Raw genomic sequence first — 20068 nt, 5'->3', positions numbered from 1 at the left:
GGCTCTGCTGGAAAGCCTCAGCCTGCTCCGCCACCCACAGATCTCTAATGAATTCCTCTGATCCCAACTTTCAGAAAGACGACATTTGGAAAAGATTTCACAGATCCGCGTGCGTCACCGGAGCCTTTCAAGTGACTTCCACCGCGGAGTGTTTCAATGAGGAGCCGCAGAGCGTCTGAGCGTTTGGGTGTGGGAGTTTAAGGCTGTTAACTGTTTCTGAAGATTTGCCTAAAGCCTCCATAATGAGCGAGATACGGACCTTATCATGTCCTTCAATTACGGAGGAGAAGCCTTTCAGACGGTGCCAGGAGACGCTCTTATTAAAGGAGGCAGAAAGTTATCTCTGCAAAACATGAATCAGAAACCAGACAAAGAGACACTTCGCGCTGATGATGGAGGACATTCACAGACGAGGCTGTTCCGATAATTACGGCGCGCGCGTCCAACAACAAAAGTGGGATCATCCACGTCGACGCTCGCGCGGCCGTGGGCTGATTTGATTTGAGTTTGAAATGTTTCCCTGAAGTCATCCGACACGTTTGGTCACTGCGGTTTGTCGCTTTCCTGTCTGTTCATGAGATGGCGACGCTGATTGTGTTGTCAGGATGGATTTGTGTCAGGTAGAAACTGCCCAGTCCCCCCAGTTCCCCCCCAGTTCCCCCAGTTCCCCCCCAGTTCCCCTGCTCTATATATTGTAATTTAGGAGGCAGCTGTCATATTGAGTTTTGCTATTATCCAACATGTACAGTAGCTCAGATTCAGCCCCCCCACACACACACACACACACACACGAATCCACATTAATATTCAGCAGTGGAAACAGACGGTGGTCAGAAATCTGCGGCCTGTGGACGTCTGTGACCCCTGATGGTCTGAGGGCCTGGGGGGTCGATGGGGGGGTGTGAAGGCTCAGTGAACAGTGTAACAGATACACGAGCTGTGAAACCTTCATTTTCGACCTTTTTAAGCAGATTCTTAATTATAACAGACATAAAACATTGAGATTCAGCTCAGGACGCGAGGTCTCAAACAGCCTTGACCGACTGAAAAATAAGAAATGAATGAACTTAATCAATTAGTCTGTAATTAAATGCACGTAAATATATATATTTTTTAATCACATGAAATCATGGAATTGCACCAGAATGAGGCCGTAGTTTTCCTTTCAGCACATTGTTTGACTCACCGTCTGATTCATGTGAGGCTCATTTTCACTTCAGGAAAGAGGAAAAAGTGACGGATTAGCTCAGAGTTGTTTGCTCTGTATCTGTTGTTTGGCTCTAACGGGCTGAATTCACGCCGCTCTTCCGCCAACATGACGCACTCTTCGGTCCATAAGCTGAAGATGAGCCGTGCAGGCCGACAGACTCGCAGGCCTTTCAGACCCGGACGCAACACGTTTCATGACAATGAGCGCATTAATATTGTAATTGCACGACGCAGAGGAGACACGAGTGTGACGGCGTGATGTGACGTCTGTGCTCGAGCTCTGCAGGGAGCGTCATCTACATCACGGCCTGCCGCTCTTCCTCCCCAGAAACGACCAGCTGATCTGTGTTCCCTTAATTGCATCTGTCACTAACGTTTAGGACGCGACAAAGGAGACAACAGAACATGAGGAGAACACGGGAAGCGTCCGACGACCTTTGACCTTTCCACCTTCACTTCTTAACTGTCTGACATGAACGATCAGCGAAGCAGGAACTTTTTGAAGACGTGAAGACGAAGATTTATTGAACACGTTTGCTCGAATGCAGCAATAAAAAACACTTTTACATTAATGTTAAACCAAGACTTACATTCATAGACATTTATATTGATTATTTAGGAAACTATTTTCATTCAGTATCAAATTTGATGAAATAATATTCATGAAAAATACCTGTTGAGTGTAAAAGTTGATTCTCGTCCTCAGAAATAGTTTAAAAACAGCTTCAGTGATTGATAAATGCAGAACTTTCAACAAAGAGACTGAAGTTTGTGTTCTGTTCAGGATTTATTGTTATTCTGTTGACTGATTTTTAGATTTCTCATTATTTATTATTTTCAGGTCAAAGGTCAAGTTCGGTTTAAATACACCTTTTCACAGTGTTAAAGCTCATGTTTTATATCCTGAGTCTAAGCTATGACGTCAGTGTGATCGCTGCTTTTGATTGGTCCTTTTTCATGATCCTTCACTTACAACCACGTGCTCCAAACTACAAAGCCCGGCCTGCTCAGGTGTCCCTGCTGTCTGCTCTCCTCCCTGAACCTGAAGCAGCGAAATGGAATTCAGCCATTTTATTCACACCTGTGGTCCTCTGTGAGGACGTCTGTTATTTAAAATGCACCATAACTAAAAAATGCTCATATCAAAAATCAACTCATGGCAGCTTTAAAGCTTCTCTGGACATCAGACCAGAATTCAGTGTTTTCTTAGAATTTTCTAGAAACTGTGCGATGAAAGCCAAAAATGACTTTACTTCAGTGTTTCTCTGCTTTTTACGAGTAAACATGTCAGAAGAAAACTGTATTTTAATTATTAAAAGCACATCTGTAGTTTGTAAGATGTTCATCAAATGTTTTTTTCTTTCTGGTAAAAGTGTAAAATAATCAAACAATCACTGAATAACATTTGAGCTTTTAGAGGAAATTTACTGCAAAGCCAGTGAGCTTCACATTTCTGATCATCAGTTAACAAAGTGCACCACAGTTTTTCTAAACTGATTGATTGATTGATTGATTGATTGATTGATTGATTGATTGATTGATTGATTGATTGATTGATTGATTGATTGATCGTTGTGAAAATCAACTTGAGCAGCTGGAAAAACAGAAACAGATGCAGGTGTGACTCCGGTGATGGGTTCATGTTTGGTGTACTGACATTAATTTACTTCCTGTGAAGTAAAAAGAAACACACGTGCGCTTTGGAAGCGGTCAGATGCTCAGTGTGTTTGCACTGAAAGCCTCCCGGTCCTTCGCCTCTGCCACAGACCGGAGGCCAGCCTTCTGGAGGCTTGCAGCACGTCGCCTGCTCGCGCTTTGTTTGCGGTTTGGAGCTCATCTGTGGAGCGCAGTGTGACCTCGCGCAGCTTTGAGCTGTCTCAGCAGAGCGTCTCTGCTCGGCGGCTGACGCAGCGAGACGTCCGCCTGTTCGGGGACAGAGGGTGTATGTAGGTCAGCCGCGGCCGCGCGCCGTGACAGCAGCACGGTCACTGTGCCGCGCGGCCGGACGCGGATTGGAGTGGACAGAGAGAGCCGGCGTGGAGAGAGGCCCCCCTCACACGTCAGCACCGATACTCCCTCATTTGGCCCCTTAAACACTTTGACATTATCAGGCCACACTGAGCGACGTCCGCCCTCATTACTCTCACCTTTGGTTCTGCAGCAAAATGACCACAGAGGAAGAGAAACAGCAGAAACGCTGAAGCCGTCGGATCACGGCGAGTTCAGATGGTCATTTGGTGAGTTCTGTCCAATCAGAGAGGAGAGAGGAGCAGCGCTGATGTTCAATCACAGCAGGTTTCCAGCTCTGACAGCACAGAGCTGAAGACTGCAAGAGGTCAACGGACACTACTGACAAACCACTGACAAACCACTGCAACGACCACTTCTTTAAAATAAGATCAGGAGATTGTTCTGAAAATGTGCACAAACAAACAAACAAACAAACAAACAAACAAACAAACATTCACTATATTCACATTTAACATTATAACAATTTCAAATATTACACGACAAAAAAAAAGTCCATTTAACACATTTTTATTGAAAAAGTCAAAGAGCTCCAGAAAACAAACTGTCCCAGAAATGATGACATGCTGCCATCTAGTGGCTCCAACACAGAGTGCATATCAAAAATAAAAATATGTGACCTGAAGATTCAGATTTCAGATCTTTAGAGGAGCAGAGCGACGACTTCACGGCTGATTTAAAGCTGACGAGTGTTTTCTGTGGATGCTGTCGAAGAGTCTCTGATGAGGAGACGAAGCGGCTCATCGGTTGTACGGGTGCATCGAACCCGACGCTGACTTGATGTTCGTCTTGATGCTGCTCGGCATTTTTCCTGAGAGAGAAAAACATCAAAACACAGAAACTAAGATGATCCGAGCAGGAATCAACGACGAACATCTGGAAGCAAAACGTGGCTGAAGAGTCAAAGCGGGATCGATGTGGAGGTGAAACAGAAGCTCAGGAAGCTGAATTTAACATCAGTGTTCTCAATGTTTGACGGGTTTAAAGGGTGAAAAGAAAGCATCATCATCATCATCATCATCACTTTATGCAGGAAGTCACACAAACATTAGCTGAAATGATCTGTAATGAATGAATGAATGAATCTGTAATCTAACATTCACACTTGTAATTCAAACAGTCAACAAATGGTCCAAACAGTCGTTCACAGGAGACGAGGAGCATTCAGGGTTCAACATGAGTCCACTCACACACTGAACGCTCGGAGGAAGGAGGTGAAATACTAACCCAGCTCTCCAGGTCTCCTACCTGGCTGCCCCTGCTGCTGAGGGGCCACCGGTCCTCCCATACCTGCCTGCTGGCCGGACCCGCTGCCGATGGTGACCTGCTGTAAGGTCGGACCCCCGCTCATCATGGGCCCCTGTCCCGGATGTCCGGGGGCCACCGGACCCGGAGGCCGACATTTGGACAGCCCCTTTCCAAACGCGACAGCCCCGACCAACGCGTTAGTGTCGGCGGGGTTGAAGGACGGTTTGTTCTGTCGTATTGCTGGAAAAGGAAAAACCGGTGAGAAGACGTTTGAGTGCAGAGACGGGCTCGAGGTCAATCAGCTGACGGCGAGGCGAACCTGCGCTCTCCGCGTCTCTGTCGTCACGAGGATTGTTGAGCTTCTCCAGCAGGTTGGAACACAGTTTGTTCAACGTCTGGATCTGTTTCTGTTCATAAGAGTATGAGCAGAGGAGTTAAAGCACGTCCTCAGCTGTCCACAACAGAAGCTGAAGGACGCTTTACAAACTACGTCTGGATGAGAGTAAACCAGCGTCTCTGCATCCGTCCACACTGTAACTGACCTGCGCCACCTCTGGGCCGATTCGCGCTGCCTCGGCACTCAGCTGTTTCTCCTGCTCCTCCACCTCTGGATCGGGTTTGGTCCGCAGGTAATCTGGCACGATCTCGTGGCTGAAGACGGGGACACGCTGCTCTGTGAGTTTCTGCGGGGGACATGAAGACGAGGTTTCTTAAAAAATGCCTCTGGGAAACCGACAGGTCGGCCGGCGGCTCCGACACTCACCGCTAAATCCTCGTCTCGGTCTGGAGACAGAAGCAGCGGTATTATGACCTGGTTGCGAAAGGATGGCGTCTTCTCGTTCTTGAGTAGTTTGTTGATGGTGTTCAGCTGACCAGACAGAAGAGCGAAGTTGTCCAAAACGGACGGCCTGAAGGACACAAACACACGTCACACAGGACAAATTTAAAGCTGTGATCGTCATCACGTGTCAGGCTGTTTCACCTCATTGACTATTTATGTTCAAGACGGATTTAAAACCACCTGAACTCTGATTCAGACGTTGTTTTAACACAGACAGAAGTTTGTCTTCCAGAGACAGATGGTCAAACTGAATGTGAAAATGGCTCTTTGGACACTGTTGCTGTGGTAAGGGGACAGTTTGGACGCTCAAATCCTCATTTTAAGAGATATAAAACCAATAAAAACGCTTAAAGCCTGAACATCAGTCATGTGATAACAGCTGAGCCTGAAGTCTTACTGACAATGACTGACAACCTGAACAACACTGTTAGCTGCGGCGCTATCAACATGAAACTGACTATTTAAGAAAGACTTGTCACTTACAGCTCAGCAGGACATAAAATCTACCTTTAATAACTGTTTTACTCACCACGTTAATCGCTCGTATTCGTTTTCCAGCTTATAAATGAAACTGTGAAGAGCGTTTTTGACGTGAGCGACCCGAGAAATGAGAGACTCCACCGACGCCTCCAACTGCTTCTCTTCTCGTTGCTGAAACACAGAAAAGACCCAAAAATCACACCAAATAATCCCACTGACAAACGGACAAAACCACAAGGCCGTCACATTAATAATAGTTCAAGTTTACATCTATTATTATGTCAACAGAGCAAGCCAAACGCTGGTTAGCTGTTTTAGCTACTAGCTAGCGAGCTAGCGTTAGCTACAGCTAGCCCAACAAGGAGGAGACCAGAAGCACCGCGTTTACGAAGAAAATGTTAACGTGACTATGAGTAAAAAATCCAACAAAGTTTCATAATGTAATTTATAACACAGGAGCTTTAAGACTACATTACCTGCATTGCTGAGCCGCAAACAAACTGACAATGGTCACAAATCAATCGGGATAGAAGCACTTCCGGTTCACGTCGTCAAAATAAGAGCATATCTGAATTTGTCAGGAAAACCGTGTTGGGTTTTTTGTTTGTTTGATTTTGTGCGACACTGCAATATTCATATGCACTCAGAACAATAAGCTCAATATATAAAATGACACGTGGGCATCAAGTTTCTGCTGACAGCTTGCAGGAAATACGAGGCTTGGACAAAAGTACAGCAGGACAGGATTTCTAATCGAACTCATGCCTGATATGAGGATCAGTGCTGGTGCATAGTTTTAAATATGTTACGCCTGAATAAATGCTGAGCAGTAATGCAGATTCAACATTTGAGAAAAAGCAGTTTGTGCTTATTTTAGGTGATGGCGGTTACATGGAAACAGTGTATGAATGGTAATAAATACTAATACATCAGCACAGGTACTTACAGTTCATTGGTATAAAATAAATGAGGACAGGTGAGAAGTGTTGTTAAGCAATATCCACCTAATCAGTTACTACAGAGCAGGTAAAACACAGCACTGGAGGGTGAATATGTGCTGATAGAACTGTCACATAACATATTAAACATGCAGATGATCAGCTACTGGATGTTTGTAAAATAATAATTTATATCTGCCCCCCCAACCCTAACCCCCCCCATCACTTATTTAATGAAGAAACAACAAAAAAACAGAAGCAGAAAGTTTTTGGCTAAAACATTTTATTTTGGAAAAAAGAAAAGAAAAAGGTGTTAGCTGTCCAACAGTGAAGCTTTCAGTATAAAAGTTTGACACCAAACTGTGTTAGTTATATTCTTCTAATGCAGATTCACAGTTCACAAACTGCAGCTCTTATTAAGGCTCTTGGTTGTAACACACGCACGCACGCACGCACGCACACACGCACACACACACTCTCTAAGAAGCAGCTATTGGTCTCTAAGTGTGCAGGTGTTCCCGCAGACGGAGCGAAGAACGGAGCGCTAACGGTGCTCGTGTCAGGCGGATGGCGTGTGGCCGCAGGGAGAAGTCTGTTCACAGTTCACAGCCGTGTAAACTCGGCGGCAGGATATTAGAAGAGGCTGTCGACGTCGCCCATTTCCACGACCACCGTCTTCAGCTGGGAGTAGTACTCGATCGTCACCTGTCCGTTCTCTCTGCCAAAGCCTGGAGCAGCACAGCAGAGCTCAGGTCAGGTCTGCTGCCTGCACACTGATGAAATGTTCATCCTGAGCATATTCAGAGTGAAACATCCTACCTGAGCTCTTGTATCCTCCAAACGGCACTTCCACTGGGCTGATGTTGTAGTTGTTGATGAAGCAGGTTCCTGCCTCCAGGTTAGCAGCCACGCGATGGGCTCGAGAAATGTCCCTGCAGGCGGAGGTTTCAGATTTAAAGCACAGAAACGTCAACAGTTTGCAACTTGTTCAAAAGCATCCGTCCTCTGCTGACCTGGTGAAGACTCCGGAGGCCAGTCCAAAGGTGGTGCTGTTGGCCCTCTTGATCACCTCCTCCTCCGTGTCGAAAGGCAGCACCGACATGACCGGGCCGAAGATCTCCTCCTTCACACAGGTCATGTCGTCTCTGCAGTTGTCTGAGGGGGGAGGAAGGCCTGGATGTGACATGTGCTGCATAGATGGTGTGACGGCGCGTCCACAGCAGCTGCACATGAGAGTCACAAAGAATAAAGACACTGGACAAGCTTACCGAGGACGCAGGGTGACATGAAGTAGCCCCCTTTCAGTTTGGGGTCGCTGGGGACGAAAGGCTCTCCTCCACAAAGCACTCTGGCTCCCTGCAAACAGACACATCCATCAATGCTGTGAGGTGCGGTGAAAGTAGCAGAGGCGCCATCGCAGCTGATTAATCCTCAGATAAATGCTTCACAGCTGCTCAGCTCTCCTGCAGGGACCATTAAAGCTTCCTCTCCTCTGACGTGTGACAGGAACACACCTGTGTCTTGGCCTGGTTGACGAATCCCAGCACTTTCTCCAGGTGCGGTTTGGTGATTAGCGCCCCCATACGGGTGCCGTCCAGCAGAGGGTCGCCCACAGGGATGGCCTTCGTCCTCTTCACCACCTCTTCCAGGAACTGGGGCAGGATCTCTCTTTGCACGTAAACTCTGGTCCCGTTGCAGCAAACCTTTAAAAGGCAGAGAGAGATTTGAACCAATCAGAGCTTCAAAGAACGTGTTGATCATCGTGAAACGCGTTCACAATGCTAACGCCTCACCTGTCCCTGTGTCAGGAAGTTTGCCATGAGCGCTCCCTTCACGGCGTTCTCCATCTCGCAGTCTTTGAAGATGAGGAGGGGAGATTTCCCTCCCAGCTCCAGAGTCACCTGCTTCACCCCCTTTGCAGACATCTCCATCACCTGAGAGCGACAGGAGCACACAGGACGAACAGAGCAGGTAAAGAAAGTGTTTACACAGTGTAACACTGAACATTACTGCCATACTTCTTCCAGTACCACTATTCTTTACTGTGGACTCGGTACCTTTTTGCCTGTCGGCACGCTGCCAGTGAAAGAGACCTTGGCGACAGTCGGGTGATGGCAGATCAGGGTGCCGGTCTCTGCTCCACCCTGCACCACACAGAAGAGCCCGTCGGGAACCCCCGCCTCTTTGTAGATCTCGGCCAGAATGACGGCGGTCACCGGCGTCATTGGAGACGGCTTGAACACCATCGCATTGCCTGAACACAACGGCATTTCAGCGCCGCAGGTTATGGTCTGCACGGCCGTTCGTGGGCGAAGGACATCAGAGACAAACAGGCGGAACGATGTCAGCTCTTATAATAACGTGGCTACAAACTCACCACAGGCCAGAGCGGGGGCCGACTTCCAGGCTGCGATCTGGAAGGGGTAGTTCCACGCACCGATGCCCGCGCACACACCCAGGGGCTCCCTCCTGGTGTAAGCAAACGCTCCCCCGGGAAGCTGGACGTGCTGGCCTTCAGTGAACCAAACACAGCGAAACTTTCAAACTCTCAAACCTTAAAATCACGCTGTTCTGACGAGAAGAGGCGCGTCGGTCGGTCAGTGCGCACACCTGCGAGCGTTCCAGCCAGGCCGGCGTAGTACTCAATGCACTGCCAGGCGATATCGATGTCCACCAGAGCCTCAGTGATGGACTTCCCGTTGTTGATGACTTCCAGCTTTGCAATGTTCTCCCGTCTTTCCTGTTTTCAGAGGTACAACAGAAACAAGTTGAAAGATGTTTTTAAAATGACACTCTGCGGTAACGTGGTGTCATTACATGAGTATATCTTTGAGATTATGCAACCACAGAGACAGACTGGGGTTAACATCCTCACCCGCCTGACATAAAAGAGGAAACAGACACACAAAAGGTTTATTTTGTGCAAATGTAGGCCAGCAATGAGGGAGGGGGGAGGAGGGAGTCTGTGCTTTTAATGAGTAACCAGTGTCTTACTGCGTCCGTCAGCTCCAATCTGTGTTGTGCAACCCTGAAATCTGCCTGGCTACTCCTCAGCTATGCAGACGCTCCTGACACAACAGCTCCACCGTCTCACCCTGATAATGCGGGCGGCCTCCAGCATCACCCGGGCCCTCTCCATGCCTGCCATCTTGCTCCATATCAGGTAGGCGCTGTGGGCGCTCTTCATGGCCTCGTCCACCTCCTCAGGCCCGCAGGGGACCATCTGACACAGGACGCGGCCTGCAGGCAGCGACACGTTACAAAAGCCAGTCAGTTATCAGCGTTCAGGCTGTCGATGCTCCGAGAAGAGGAAAATATTCTATTTTGTGAAGGACTTTTTTTCATGCTGCCGTGTTTCTTAGTACTTCACCAGAACTTTACAATTATGAAATCTGACATTATTTACAACATGAATCAGCTAACAAATGCAAAAGGAAAACTTTAAGATTTCCCCTTTAAATTACTTTCACTGATTCAAAAATACCAAAGTTGCTCCACCAACGAAGAAGAAATAAGGTGGGGTTTCAGTTACATAACGACGCGTCCTCATGACCCCGCTGGCTGCACAGAGGAACCACTAACCTACAAACCTGAGAACGGGGCTTTGACATTTGTCCACAAAGGTCTTTAAACAGAGTTCAGACATGAAACATTAACTAAAAAACCGGACTTCAGTCCTCACCTGTCGCTGGTTCAAACACGGGCTCTGCCTTCTGCTCCTGCCTGGGCTTCACTCGCTTCCCTCCCCAGAAATTCAGATGATCCGTGACCACCACGGTCCCCGTGGAGGCTCCGGGCATGGTGTCAAGAAGAGACTGGGACATTGTCTCAGGGAAGTCCAGCAGTGTGTGCCTGAAAGTGACTGTGCAGAATAATATTTCAGAGTTTGAGAGCATTCACTGCAGACCGTTAACTAAGCTAGCGCTAACCGTTAGCTGAGATAGCATTAACCGTTAGTTAAGCTAGCACGAGAGCACGCGCTGCTCTTTTTGAATATATTCATTTAATTCACGGACAGAAAACTGCTGCTAACTCACCGTTAATGTTCCTGCAGGGTGTCTGGAAGAAATCTGAACAACAGGTCTCATGAGAAGGACGTCCCTACAAACGGGGAGGACACGCCTCATTCATCCTACGGGACGCTTTCGGCCGCATCTCATTTCTATTGTCTGTCTCCTCCGAGAGAGACTCAAACACGGAGACATGTTAGTTTTTTCACTTTATTCTCAAAGTAAATGGTTCAAGTGGTACAGAAAGACTTCTTACAAGCGTCCGCTCATCCATTCATTATCTAACCCGCTCACCCGTCCTGTTCAGGGTTAAAGTCTGCAGCATGAGGGACGTTCAGCGGTTTATTAGATTCAGGTTTTCTCTTCACTCTACGCAACATTACTGAAATGTTTTTTTTATTGTTGGCAAGAGTCAGAACGAGGAGAAAAAATTAAAATGTTTACATTCATGATTAATAAATTATGAAATGCTTAAGATTTCATCTCCTGTGATTAAAAAAACATTAATTTATTCGAAAGTTTGTGGATTTGCAGAGTTCAGTCAGTCCGTGAACGTCTCATACCAAAACACCTCAAACAATGGTGGCATGTGACGAAATACATTTACCAAAGTACTGCAGTAAGTGCAACTTTGAGGTACTTCTTGTACATTTTACTCCACTACGTGTTTGGGCAACAGTTAGTCATGAGCTATTTTGCAGCATCAGATTAATATAAAATGAAATAAACGATGTATTTTTTTGGATTAAACCACTCAACAGTACATAAAGTAGTTAAAATTAGCCTTAACCTTTACCAGCTGCGACATTAGTGATGCTTATACAGTAACAAATCATTAATTATGGTACAATAATTTTGTGTAAAATACTTTCACTTTTGGCATATTAAAAATATTCTAATGCTTCTGCTTTTGTACTTTTACTACAGTGAAGTTTTCAATGAAATGAGAAACAAGTCTAAAGTGTAATCATAAAACTTTATTAATATCTAAGAAAGGAGGATACATACAATAATACTGACAAATGGATCAGATGTTACTTTGCCAATTAGTCATTAAAATCCATAAACAATATACGGCATGTTCCGAATACAAGGTAGACGTTTGCATCCTTTGGTAATCAGTGTAATTAAGAACAACTTTTCCTCCTCTAATTTAATGACACAATCAAAGTTAAATAAACAAAACATGACTGAGAAATCAACGTAGCTGCAACGGATAACACGTTCGCTCCAGTGCTGCAGAGGCAGCCATGACGGCATGAGGCAGCCATGACGGCACGTGGCGCCCAGCCAGCCGAGCATTAGGAAAACTTAGCCGCTTGGGGAGGGGGTCCCAGGAAGCCTCCGGCCTGCTTGGTCGCGGCTCTGGAGGGAGCGAGGCCAAGCATCTTCTGAATGTTCTGGAGGAAAGACACGACAGGAAACGCTCAGGACAGAGAGACAGACGTGACACGCGCCAACAGACACACTGGCAGCCTGTGAGGCTCCTGATCCTCATCACACATCAGAAAAAAACATTGGCTGGCTATGAGAAAACTGGAGACAATGTGCAGAGACAATGCTTGGCCTGAAGGTGGCGCCACAGGAAACAACATGTTAGGAAATCAAATCAGCCGCACAGACTGGAAAAACCAGAGGATGCCCCTCCAGAGGTTTATCCTGAGATGTTTGAGTATCTGTCCTCTGAGCTTAGCGTGTCAGCACATGTAGCATGCTAACATACCGACTGTTAGCATGCCTGCAGTCTGTGTGCGCTGGTGCGTTCACTGCTGCTCAGAAACGGTCGTGTTTCCTCTCTAAGACAGCTCTGATCCCGTCCAGCACAGCTGTCCATTAAAAGGCTTCAAGCCACCCTGAGTGCGAGGTCAGTGCGAGTGTGGACGTTACCTGTCTGATGGACATGGTGCAGAGGATATAGAGGAAGATGAAGGAGCAGTCGGTGTAATCCTCGCCCAGCAGGTTGCGGTGAGACAGTCCCTGGATGTAAGACAGCGGCACGAACGGCAATTTGGCCACGACTCGTCCGTCAAAGCTGCACAAGACGAAAGGAGACAGAGGTGAGAGCTCGAAGGCTTGTTGAAATGAAGAGGGGACAAGAGACAGACCAAAGACAGATCTGCTGAAATTTCAATGAAAAGATGAATCCGCTTACATGGAGTTGAACATGCCCATCAGAGCTGTGAAGCAGAAGCCGATCGCGAACATGGACTTCATGCGAACCTACAAACAAACACAGAAGATTAAAATGAAAACCACCAATCTGATTCCCTTTGACTGCTGACGCGTTCACTGACACTGGATTTTCTAATACTGATGATGAGAAAGTGTCAGTAAACCTGTTAATATATGACAATGCATTGATGGATGAGCTACGGATGAATATGTAACGTGAGCTAACACGTTACATATTCAGTGAAGACAAATTGTCTCTCACCATGGACAAGTCTCTGTTGTTGTTCTTCAGCTTCTCTTCTTGTCTTTCTGTAAAATATTCAGAACACTGATGTGAGAAAAAAAGGGCTGTTCATGGCAGCAGAGCGTCTCCAGGTTTTCTGTTCAGTCTATTCATGTTGTTTAAACACGTCTTCTTCTGTCACTTTGTTTACTGGCGTCTTACCAATTTTCTTCTTCTGTTGACGTCCTGCAGATTCTGTGATGGTTTCCTTTTTCTTCTCAACTAAAATAAACAAAAACAAACAAACAAGACAATTAATTAAATATCCCAATAAAAATAATTAAGCATGAGGTTCACGTATGAGTCACTCACGTTTTTTGCTTTGTTTTTCCACTTCAGCCTTTAACCTCTTGTACTTTTCAGTGCGATAGACTAAAACCCAGGTAATCCCTGAGGAGGACACAGGAAGAAGAGGTTAGCTTGTGTGTAAATAATAATAAACTTGAACGATTTTTCTTTTCATTTCTGCTCTCCTTAATTAGGATGGGTCCAATGCAGAGGACAAGTGTCCCAAAGGGAGTGAATAAAGCCTAATTCAAAGGTTTCAACAGGATTCTTTTAAGACTTTTATTGTGGATTTTTTTTTTTTTACCGGAAGTTTTATCTCTTGATCTCTCTGGCACTTTGACCAGAATTAGCACTGTTAGCTAATTTCGCTGGCTAGCTCTCAGAATGCTGGATCTCAAATGAACAGTTGATCAATATTACAAAATTATTACATTTCCTCGCCGTGTGACCCGGAATGGTGTAAATATGAAGTATAAGTGTGTTTCCTGGACGGCAGGACGATGCCTGCCTGTTCAAACAGCCTGTCGAACGGTCACGTTCACTCACCTTCGGCTAACAGCGCCGTACAGACCGAGATGAACACGATCAGAATCGTGTCTGCAAACATGGTGCTCATGGTGGAGGCGTCCCGTTTAGCCGACCGCTGAGAGAAAAAGCAGATTTTAAGTTAGAGGTGATGTCCTGAGCACATCCCACGGATCAGCTCCAGCTCCGCTGAGCTCTGTCAGCATTAGCCACAAGACACGCATGAGAAAAGTACTTCCGGTTCAAAGGCCTCAGCGGAAAAATGTGCTTAAATATTCATAAAACACAGTACTGCTGTGCTAAATATTATTGTTATTATTCTTTTATGTGACACTGGGTCACATAGGTGTTGATTTAATCTTTGCTTATTTTTCAGACCGGTTGTGTGGTGGGGGGCTATTGGATTTTGTTTTATTATACTGGAAGGTGTTTCTATTGTCCTCCTACTGGGAGGTAAAATGAGGACAAACATTTTGGAGGAGTGAAATATTAAAAAAAAAAAAGAGAGAGAGAGAGAGAGAGAGAGAGAGAGAGAGAGAATTTTTTTGAACAAGAACTACAAAACTACTGCAATGATATACTCGGTATTTATCAGTACTTAGTTGTATGAAATTTAGCGTTATTGCAGACAGAATACTGTTGACCAGAAAGCAATAAAATAAATGTCCTAATTTAAATTATTTTATCTCAAATGTGGTAATGGAGACAGGCAATGAAAGAAGGCGAATGGAGAGCAGAGTTTAGCTCATATTTTGGTTTATATTCCAAGAAAACTGTTAAAAATCAGACTCACTATCGCTTCACTGTTTTAATCCACAGGTGAAACAGCAGACTGCAGCTTTTATAATTCAACAATAACTGAGTCACAATTTAAATGGACCATACTCACCTCTGATTTCATCATCATCATCATCATCATCATCATCATCATCATCATCATCATGAAATGGGAGGAGCGCACGCGGAGCGCAGACACCCCCGCGTGTCAGAGGGCCGCATCGCGCTGCAGATGAAGCATGACAGGCGACAGCGAGACAAAGCCAGGTGACCAAGCCGAGCACGAGAGCTCCAGCCGGGAGCCCTTCCTGATCGGCGTGGCCGGAGGGACGGCCAGCGGAAAGGTTGGTGTTTTATCACAGCGGAGGGCTTTTATTTCCGGCCGTGTGGAAGGTGTTTGCTGGGTTTGACTGTGTGAACCGACACGGGTGGATGTGGAACATTTGTTTTGTGGAGAATCAGAGATGACGAGTATGTTTTTTTTTTCTTCTTGTAGAAAACCGTCGTTTCTTATTCAGCATGTTTCTGCTGGATCAATCAGACTGATCGGTTTGCCTGATCAGCAGAGAGCTGAGTGCAGGCCGCCCTGTGCTGCATGCCCAAACAGAATAACATGCATTTTTAAAACAGGCTTTTTCCTAGAAGGTTAATAATAAAACACATGTCTGAGAGATGGAGATTAGACCTCAGGACTCTCATCTGTCTTTTACATTTCACAGTTTTCAACTTCAGGGGACACGAAGGCTGGCGAGTGAGATTTCAGTTAATTGGCATCAGCTGCACAGTCTGCAGGTACAAACTCATGAAAATCAAAAATTCAACTTGCAGACATCCAAAGATCAATAAACTCCCCAGTTTAGCAGAACAGGCTGTTGAATGTTGGCGTGATGAAGCAGGATGTTTGTTTCTGGATGTTAAACATCCAGATGTGTGGATTTCTCTTCTTTGTGACGCCGATGTCACCGCCGGCTCTGCTCGACTGTCTCCAGCTCCCTCATGATTTTCATTCCACAGACTGCCTCATCGGCATTATAACGATGTCCTCAGGGCCACGAGAGGCCGAATATCTGCATTATCATCCTCTATTCTGCACCCAACGCTGTGCAGCGTGTCAGGACTCTCCTGAAGATCGGACGCATCAGCTTCAGATTTTGCAGAGTTGCTCTCGGGTCATCAGGGTACACACCCAGAGGCAAAATCAAAGTCTTGATTCATTCTTCTTAATGTGTGACAAACGTGGTTAATGAAATGTCAGAGAGGCAGCGAAGCCGCTCAGGTGGTCGAGCCTCCAGGCTGCAGCGCGTGACATTTCCAACACCGTAAACCTGGAAGGATCTGTTCCCTCACGCTGTTGTGGAGGTTGATTTTTCAAGGTGAATAAATAACAGAGTTGGGGTTGTGGTTCAGCAGACAGTTGTGGTCTGACTTCCTGTTTTTCCCATAGGAGCAACTGCTCGCAGAACCACCTGTTCTCCCACACGTTATCTGAGCGGGGAGTAAACTGTAATCTGTAGTGAGAGCATCTGTCTGCCAGGCTCAGATGTGATATCACAAATCCACGTCTGCAGCTTTTAAATTGATCCTGATTCCTAATTACAGATCAAACTGTTTCCAGTCCACAAACACACAAGTAAACTGAAGTTAACGTTTTTGTGTTGGTTTTGCACAGACGACGGCTCACAGAAGGCCTTTGAATGTCATCATGCTGCTTGTTTCCTTCTTCTTGTGTGGCCAGTCGTCAGTGTGCAGTAAGATCATGGAGCTGCTGGGCCAGAACGAGATCGACCACCACCAGCGGCAAGTGGCCATCCTCAGCCAGGACTGCTTCTACAGGGTCCTCACCCCGGAGCAAAAGGCCAAGGCGCTGAAGGGCCAGTTCAACTTCGACCACCCAGGTATGTGAGTCAGCCGGCCTCGAACAGCTGCACGAGTCCGCCGGGAGGCTCCGGCCTCGCTGAGTCAGAGGCCACTCCAGAGGTGCATCTGTGTGGGAGTCAGCATCGTGGTGTGAGGTTTGCTTGATGACGTTTCATCCTGCTGGAGAAGTGATCTGAACCGCTTTGTGCTCTTTCCTTCTGTGTAGATGCGTTTGACAACGACCTCATAATCGCAACTCTGTGGGACATCAAGGAGGGAAAAACGGTTCACATCCCCGTCTATGACTTTGTTTCCCACTCCAGGTGAAAGAGTCTTATCAGATCCACAGAGGGACGACATTAGAGGAGATGTTTGCATGTTTCAGCACACGCAGCTCACATGTCCAGTGCATCATAATGCAGCAGTATCTGTAAAGATGTGGAAGTGATAATAGTCAGTTTGCTGGCTAACGTTAACATTTCTAACCGTCATTGTCTTTGCGTGGCAGGAAGGAAGAGACCGTGACTGTGTACCCTGCTGATGTGGTTCTGTTTGAAGGCATCCTGATGTTCTATTCTCAGGAGATCCGAGACCTTTTCCAGATGAAGCTGTTTGTGGACACCGACGCAGACACACGTCTGTCCCGGCGAGGTGAGACAAACGGGCATGGCTCAGTTTTCAAACACAAGAGGTTAAAGGCTCAGTTAAAGAGAGTTTGGCGTTTTTGGGAAATGCGCTCATTCGCTTTCTTAAGAATTAGATGAAAAGATTGATTCCACTAAACATGAAGCTGCTGGTTAGCTTAGCACAGCCCAAGCAGGGAAACAGTTAATAAAATCCAACTTAAATCTTTATTTAATCTGAATAAAAACAGTTTACGCTGACGAATTGTGGTTTATTGATGAACTGAGATATTTCTTATCCACACGCAGTAAATTTGGGACCTCGATCAAACAAACTGGTGCAGCTTCATATTTGCTGTACAGACACGAGCAGGTTCAGTCTCGACAAACTTTCAGGAAACGAGCGAATAAATGTTTCCCAAAAACGCAGAACTTTAATTCAAACTTTCCCCTGGTGTCATTTCTCCAGTGCTGCGGGACATAAGCGAACGTGGACGGGACTTGGAGAGCGTTCTAGCACAGTACATCACGTTTGTCAAGCCTGCGTTTGAGGAGTTTTGTCTGCCGGTAAGTGCTGCTCCTCACAGAGCTCAGATCAGCTCCGAGTGTTGACTCACGGTCCAACCTTTCTGCTTTCCATTGACTCTGTTTAGACGAAGAAATACGCTGACGTGATCATACCGAGAGGAGCTGACAACCTTGGTGAGTATTTGTGCTTTTGTATCCTGGAGGTTCTTCAGAACATTCCAGATGATAGCAAAGAAATGAAAAGCAAATGTTGGAGACACTAAACAGCGTTATCATAAAGGACGCAGCTGTGCGTGTTGTTGACCTCTGAGCGTCTCTCTCCAAACTCAGGAAGCAAAGTCTTCCGCTGGGAGGACTAAACAGTTTCGTCTGTTGATTTGAGAAAAGAGCTTTAAACCACCCAAAACAAACTGCGAAAGAACAGCTGCGCTGCACATCTCTGACTGTCTCCAAGCAGGATGCTCACGCTGACCTCGCCCCAGTTTGGGCGTCTCACGTGTCACATGGTTAAACCTCAAGCTTCTCCACACTTGAACACCTGGCAGTCTTTGAACAAGCAGCCTGCCGCCACTGCTTTGGGCTAAATGCTAACACCAGCATGCTAACATGCTCACAGTGCTAGTCATGTTTACCATGTTGGTAATGTTTTTTTTAGCCTGTTAGCATGCTAACATTTGCTAATTAGCATAAGAAACAAAGGGCAACGTCACACACATAAAACAAAATGTTGGACAAATTTCACCACAGCTGTTTTTGTCAAATGATCTCATTGTCTTTATTTTCATATATCTGCAGTGATGCTGATCTTTGACTCCATCTCTCTCTCTCCCTGCACAGTGGCCATAAACCTCATAGTTCAACACATCCAGGATATTCTGACTGGAGGTCTGACCAAGCGGCTGAACGGGTGGTTTCATGGCTGCGGAACAAAGAAGCAGCCGAACATGGAGTCCAGCAGTCGGCCTCACTGAGCGCGGCGCTCCCCTGACGAGAGGACGGACCCGTCTGAGCCGGATGCGCTCGACGTTGTGGCTGACGAGGCGGGAGCGACGGCGAGGAGCTCAAAGGCCTCCCGCTGACCTGATTCTGCTGGAAGCGAAGAAGAAGAAGCTGGTTTGAAGCCATTGCGTTCAGTTACGTTTGTCTCTTTCGCTTGTGTGCTGTATGAGATGGGAGGGGGAGGAATGCAAAGGGGCTCATTTGTAATTTGATTTAAAGCTGCTGCTTGCCTTTCCCACAGCACTGCACAGAGCCGTTACCACACAATAAACGCAGCGTAGCCACATGCTGTTTACTGGCAGGGCCTTTAAAGGTGCACCCTCCCACCCTTTATCAATGCAAATCCACCTTTTCAGCTCTCTGTGAAGCTTATTTTCACTTATACATAGATTTTGGAACAGAGCTCTGATGGGTGGTTTCTCATGTCTGTCGTGCACCTGCTTTGTCTTGTGTCAATCTAACGAACCGAACGCGTTATCAGTCAAATAAAACAACCGATTCCCACCTCAAGTTATCTGATGTACGACATCATCACCAAAGATCATCGTCTGTACTGTCTCTGTGGAACACCGGTGTGTTTTCATGTGATACTGACATACTGTGACTCATCGAAACATGTCGGCGACAGAAAGCGATTGATTATGTTATGATTTACCACAAAGTGTTTTCTTTGACTTGAATCCTTGGATGCACGTGTATGCAAGCAGCGTTTAAAAGAAGTGAAGCCACGCTCTGAAGTGGTGTCAATAAATGCATCGAGCTGTGACACGTCACCAAGGACAAGGCGCCCGATGTAAACGTGTTCTGTAAATGTTGTTTGATGGAGTTTTTTTTCCTGTTTTTCTTACGATAAACTTCTCAGGTACTCTTTGTTTGCTCGACTTGACACATTTGTTACTTGCATTTGACTTAAAAATGAATTTTGGGTTTAGTCCTCATCGATGCTCAGTGTTAATTTATCCAGAAATGTACATTTTATTAGAAAGAAGCTGCTTGGTCAAACACTGGATGCCCAGAAGGGGCCTGGTGGAGGACCCCGAACGTCACCTCAGACCTGGACCCTGTGATGCATGTAAAATCTGCGGCGGTGTCCCAAATCCAAACTACTTCTAAACCTGACAAATAAAGCATTAGCATACAGCCAGTATGCACACTGAAGAAAAAAAACTTGATTTTTATTTGTATGTGCTGCTGATGGACGTTTCTCTCCCAAAAACATGCAGATCATGAAACACATTTTGACGTCTCACTGAAGTTTCATT

The 20068-nt window shown here is 46.1% G+C and overlaps 4 protein-coding genes across 6 annotated transcripts; 1 reads left to right on the top strand and 3 right to left on the bottom strand.

Annotated features, from left to right (window-relative positions):
* Nucleotides 1-3732: 3732 nt before the first annotated feature.
* On the bottom strand, nt 3733-6339 carry med8 (mediator complex subunit 8). 2 transcript variants are annotated; one of them, XM_070961159.1, is made up of 7 exons: nt 6283-6339; nt 5856-5977; nt 5249-5393; nt 5028-5168; nt 4805-4892; nt 4465-4725; nt 3733-4048 (listed from the first exon to the last, which is right to left on the bottom strand). In XM_070961159.1, exons 1-7 carry the CDS (start codon nt 6286-6288, stop codon nt 3978-3980), a joined length of 834 nt encoding a protein of 277 aa, XP_070817260.1. In that variant the 5' UTR covers nt 6289-6339; the 3' UTR covers nt 3733-3977. The 2 variants fall into 2 exon arrangements, with proteins under 2 accessions (XP_070817260.1, XP_070817261.1); XM_070961160.1 differs by having other exon boundaries at nt 4486-4725; nt 6283-6334.
* Nucleotides 6340-7014: 675 nt separating this feature from the next.
* LOC139329845 (4-trimethylaminobutyraldehyde dehydrogenase) lies at nt 7015-11072 on the bottom strand. 2 transcript variants are annotated; one of them, XM_070960417.1, is made up of 12 exons: nt 10782-11072; nt 10427-10606; nt 9839-9984; nt 9355-9484; nt 9122-9256; nt 8802-8998; nt 8538-8678; nt 8259-8447; nt 8013-8100; nt 7758-7899; nt 7564-7676; nt 7015-7472 (listed from the first exon to the last, which is right to left on the bottom strand). In XM_070960417.1, the coding sequence occupies exons 2-12, from the start codon at nt 10566-10568 to the stop codon at nt 7378-7380; spliced, it is 1518 nt and encodes a 505-aa protein (XP_070816518.1). In that variant the 5' UTR covers nt 10569-10606; nt 10782-11072; the 3' UTR covers nt 7015-7377. The 2 variants fall into 2 exon arrangements, with proteins under 2 accessions (XP_070816518.1, XP_070816517.1); XM_070960416.1 differs by having other exon boundaries at nt 10427-10596; nt 10782-10876.
* On the bottom strand, nt 10961-14485 carry tmco1 (transmembrane and coiled-coil domains 1). The gene is made up of 7 exons (XM_070960418.1): nt 14044-14485; nt 13522-13599; nt 13372-13431; nt 13189-13235; nt 12907-12974; nt 12642-12786; nt 10961-12154 (listed from the first exon to the last, which is right to left on the bottom strand). Exons 1-7 carry the CDS (start codon nt 14111-14113, stop codon nt 12056-12058), a joined length of 567 nt encoding a protein of 188 aa, XP_070816519.1. The 5' UTR covers nt 14114-14485; the 3' UTR covers nt 10961-12055.
* A 482-nt stretch (nt 14486-14967) lies between these two features.
* On the top strand, nt 14968-19962 carry uck2a (uridine-cytidine kinase 2a). The gene is made up of 7 exons (XM_070960415.1): nt 14968-15143; nt 16535-16694; nt 16883-16979; nt 17165-17307; nt 17749-17846; nt 17933-17981; nt 18645-19962. The coding sequence occupies exons 1-7, from the start codon at nt 15039-15041 to the stop codon at nt 18776-18778; spliced, it is 786 nt and encodes a 261-aa protein (XP_070816516.1). The 5' UTR covers nt 14968-15038; the 3' UTR covers nt 18779-19962.
* The last annotated feature ends 106 nt before the right edge of the window (nt 19963-20068 follow it).

The sequence above is a fragment of the Chaetodon trifascialis genome, chromosome 4 (genome assembly GCF_039877785.1).
Source record: "Chaetodon trifascialis isolate fChaTrf1 chromosome 4, fChaTrf1.hap1, whole genome shotgun sequence".
Lineage (NCBI taxonomy): Eukaryota > Metazoa > Chordata > Actinopteri > Chaetodontiformes > Chaetodontidae > Chaetodon > Chaetodon trifascialis.
This window is presented reverse-complemented; position numbering and strand designations above follow the sequence as displayed.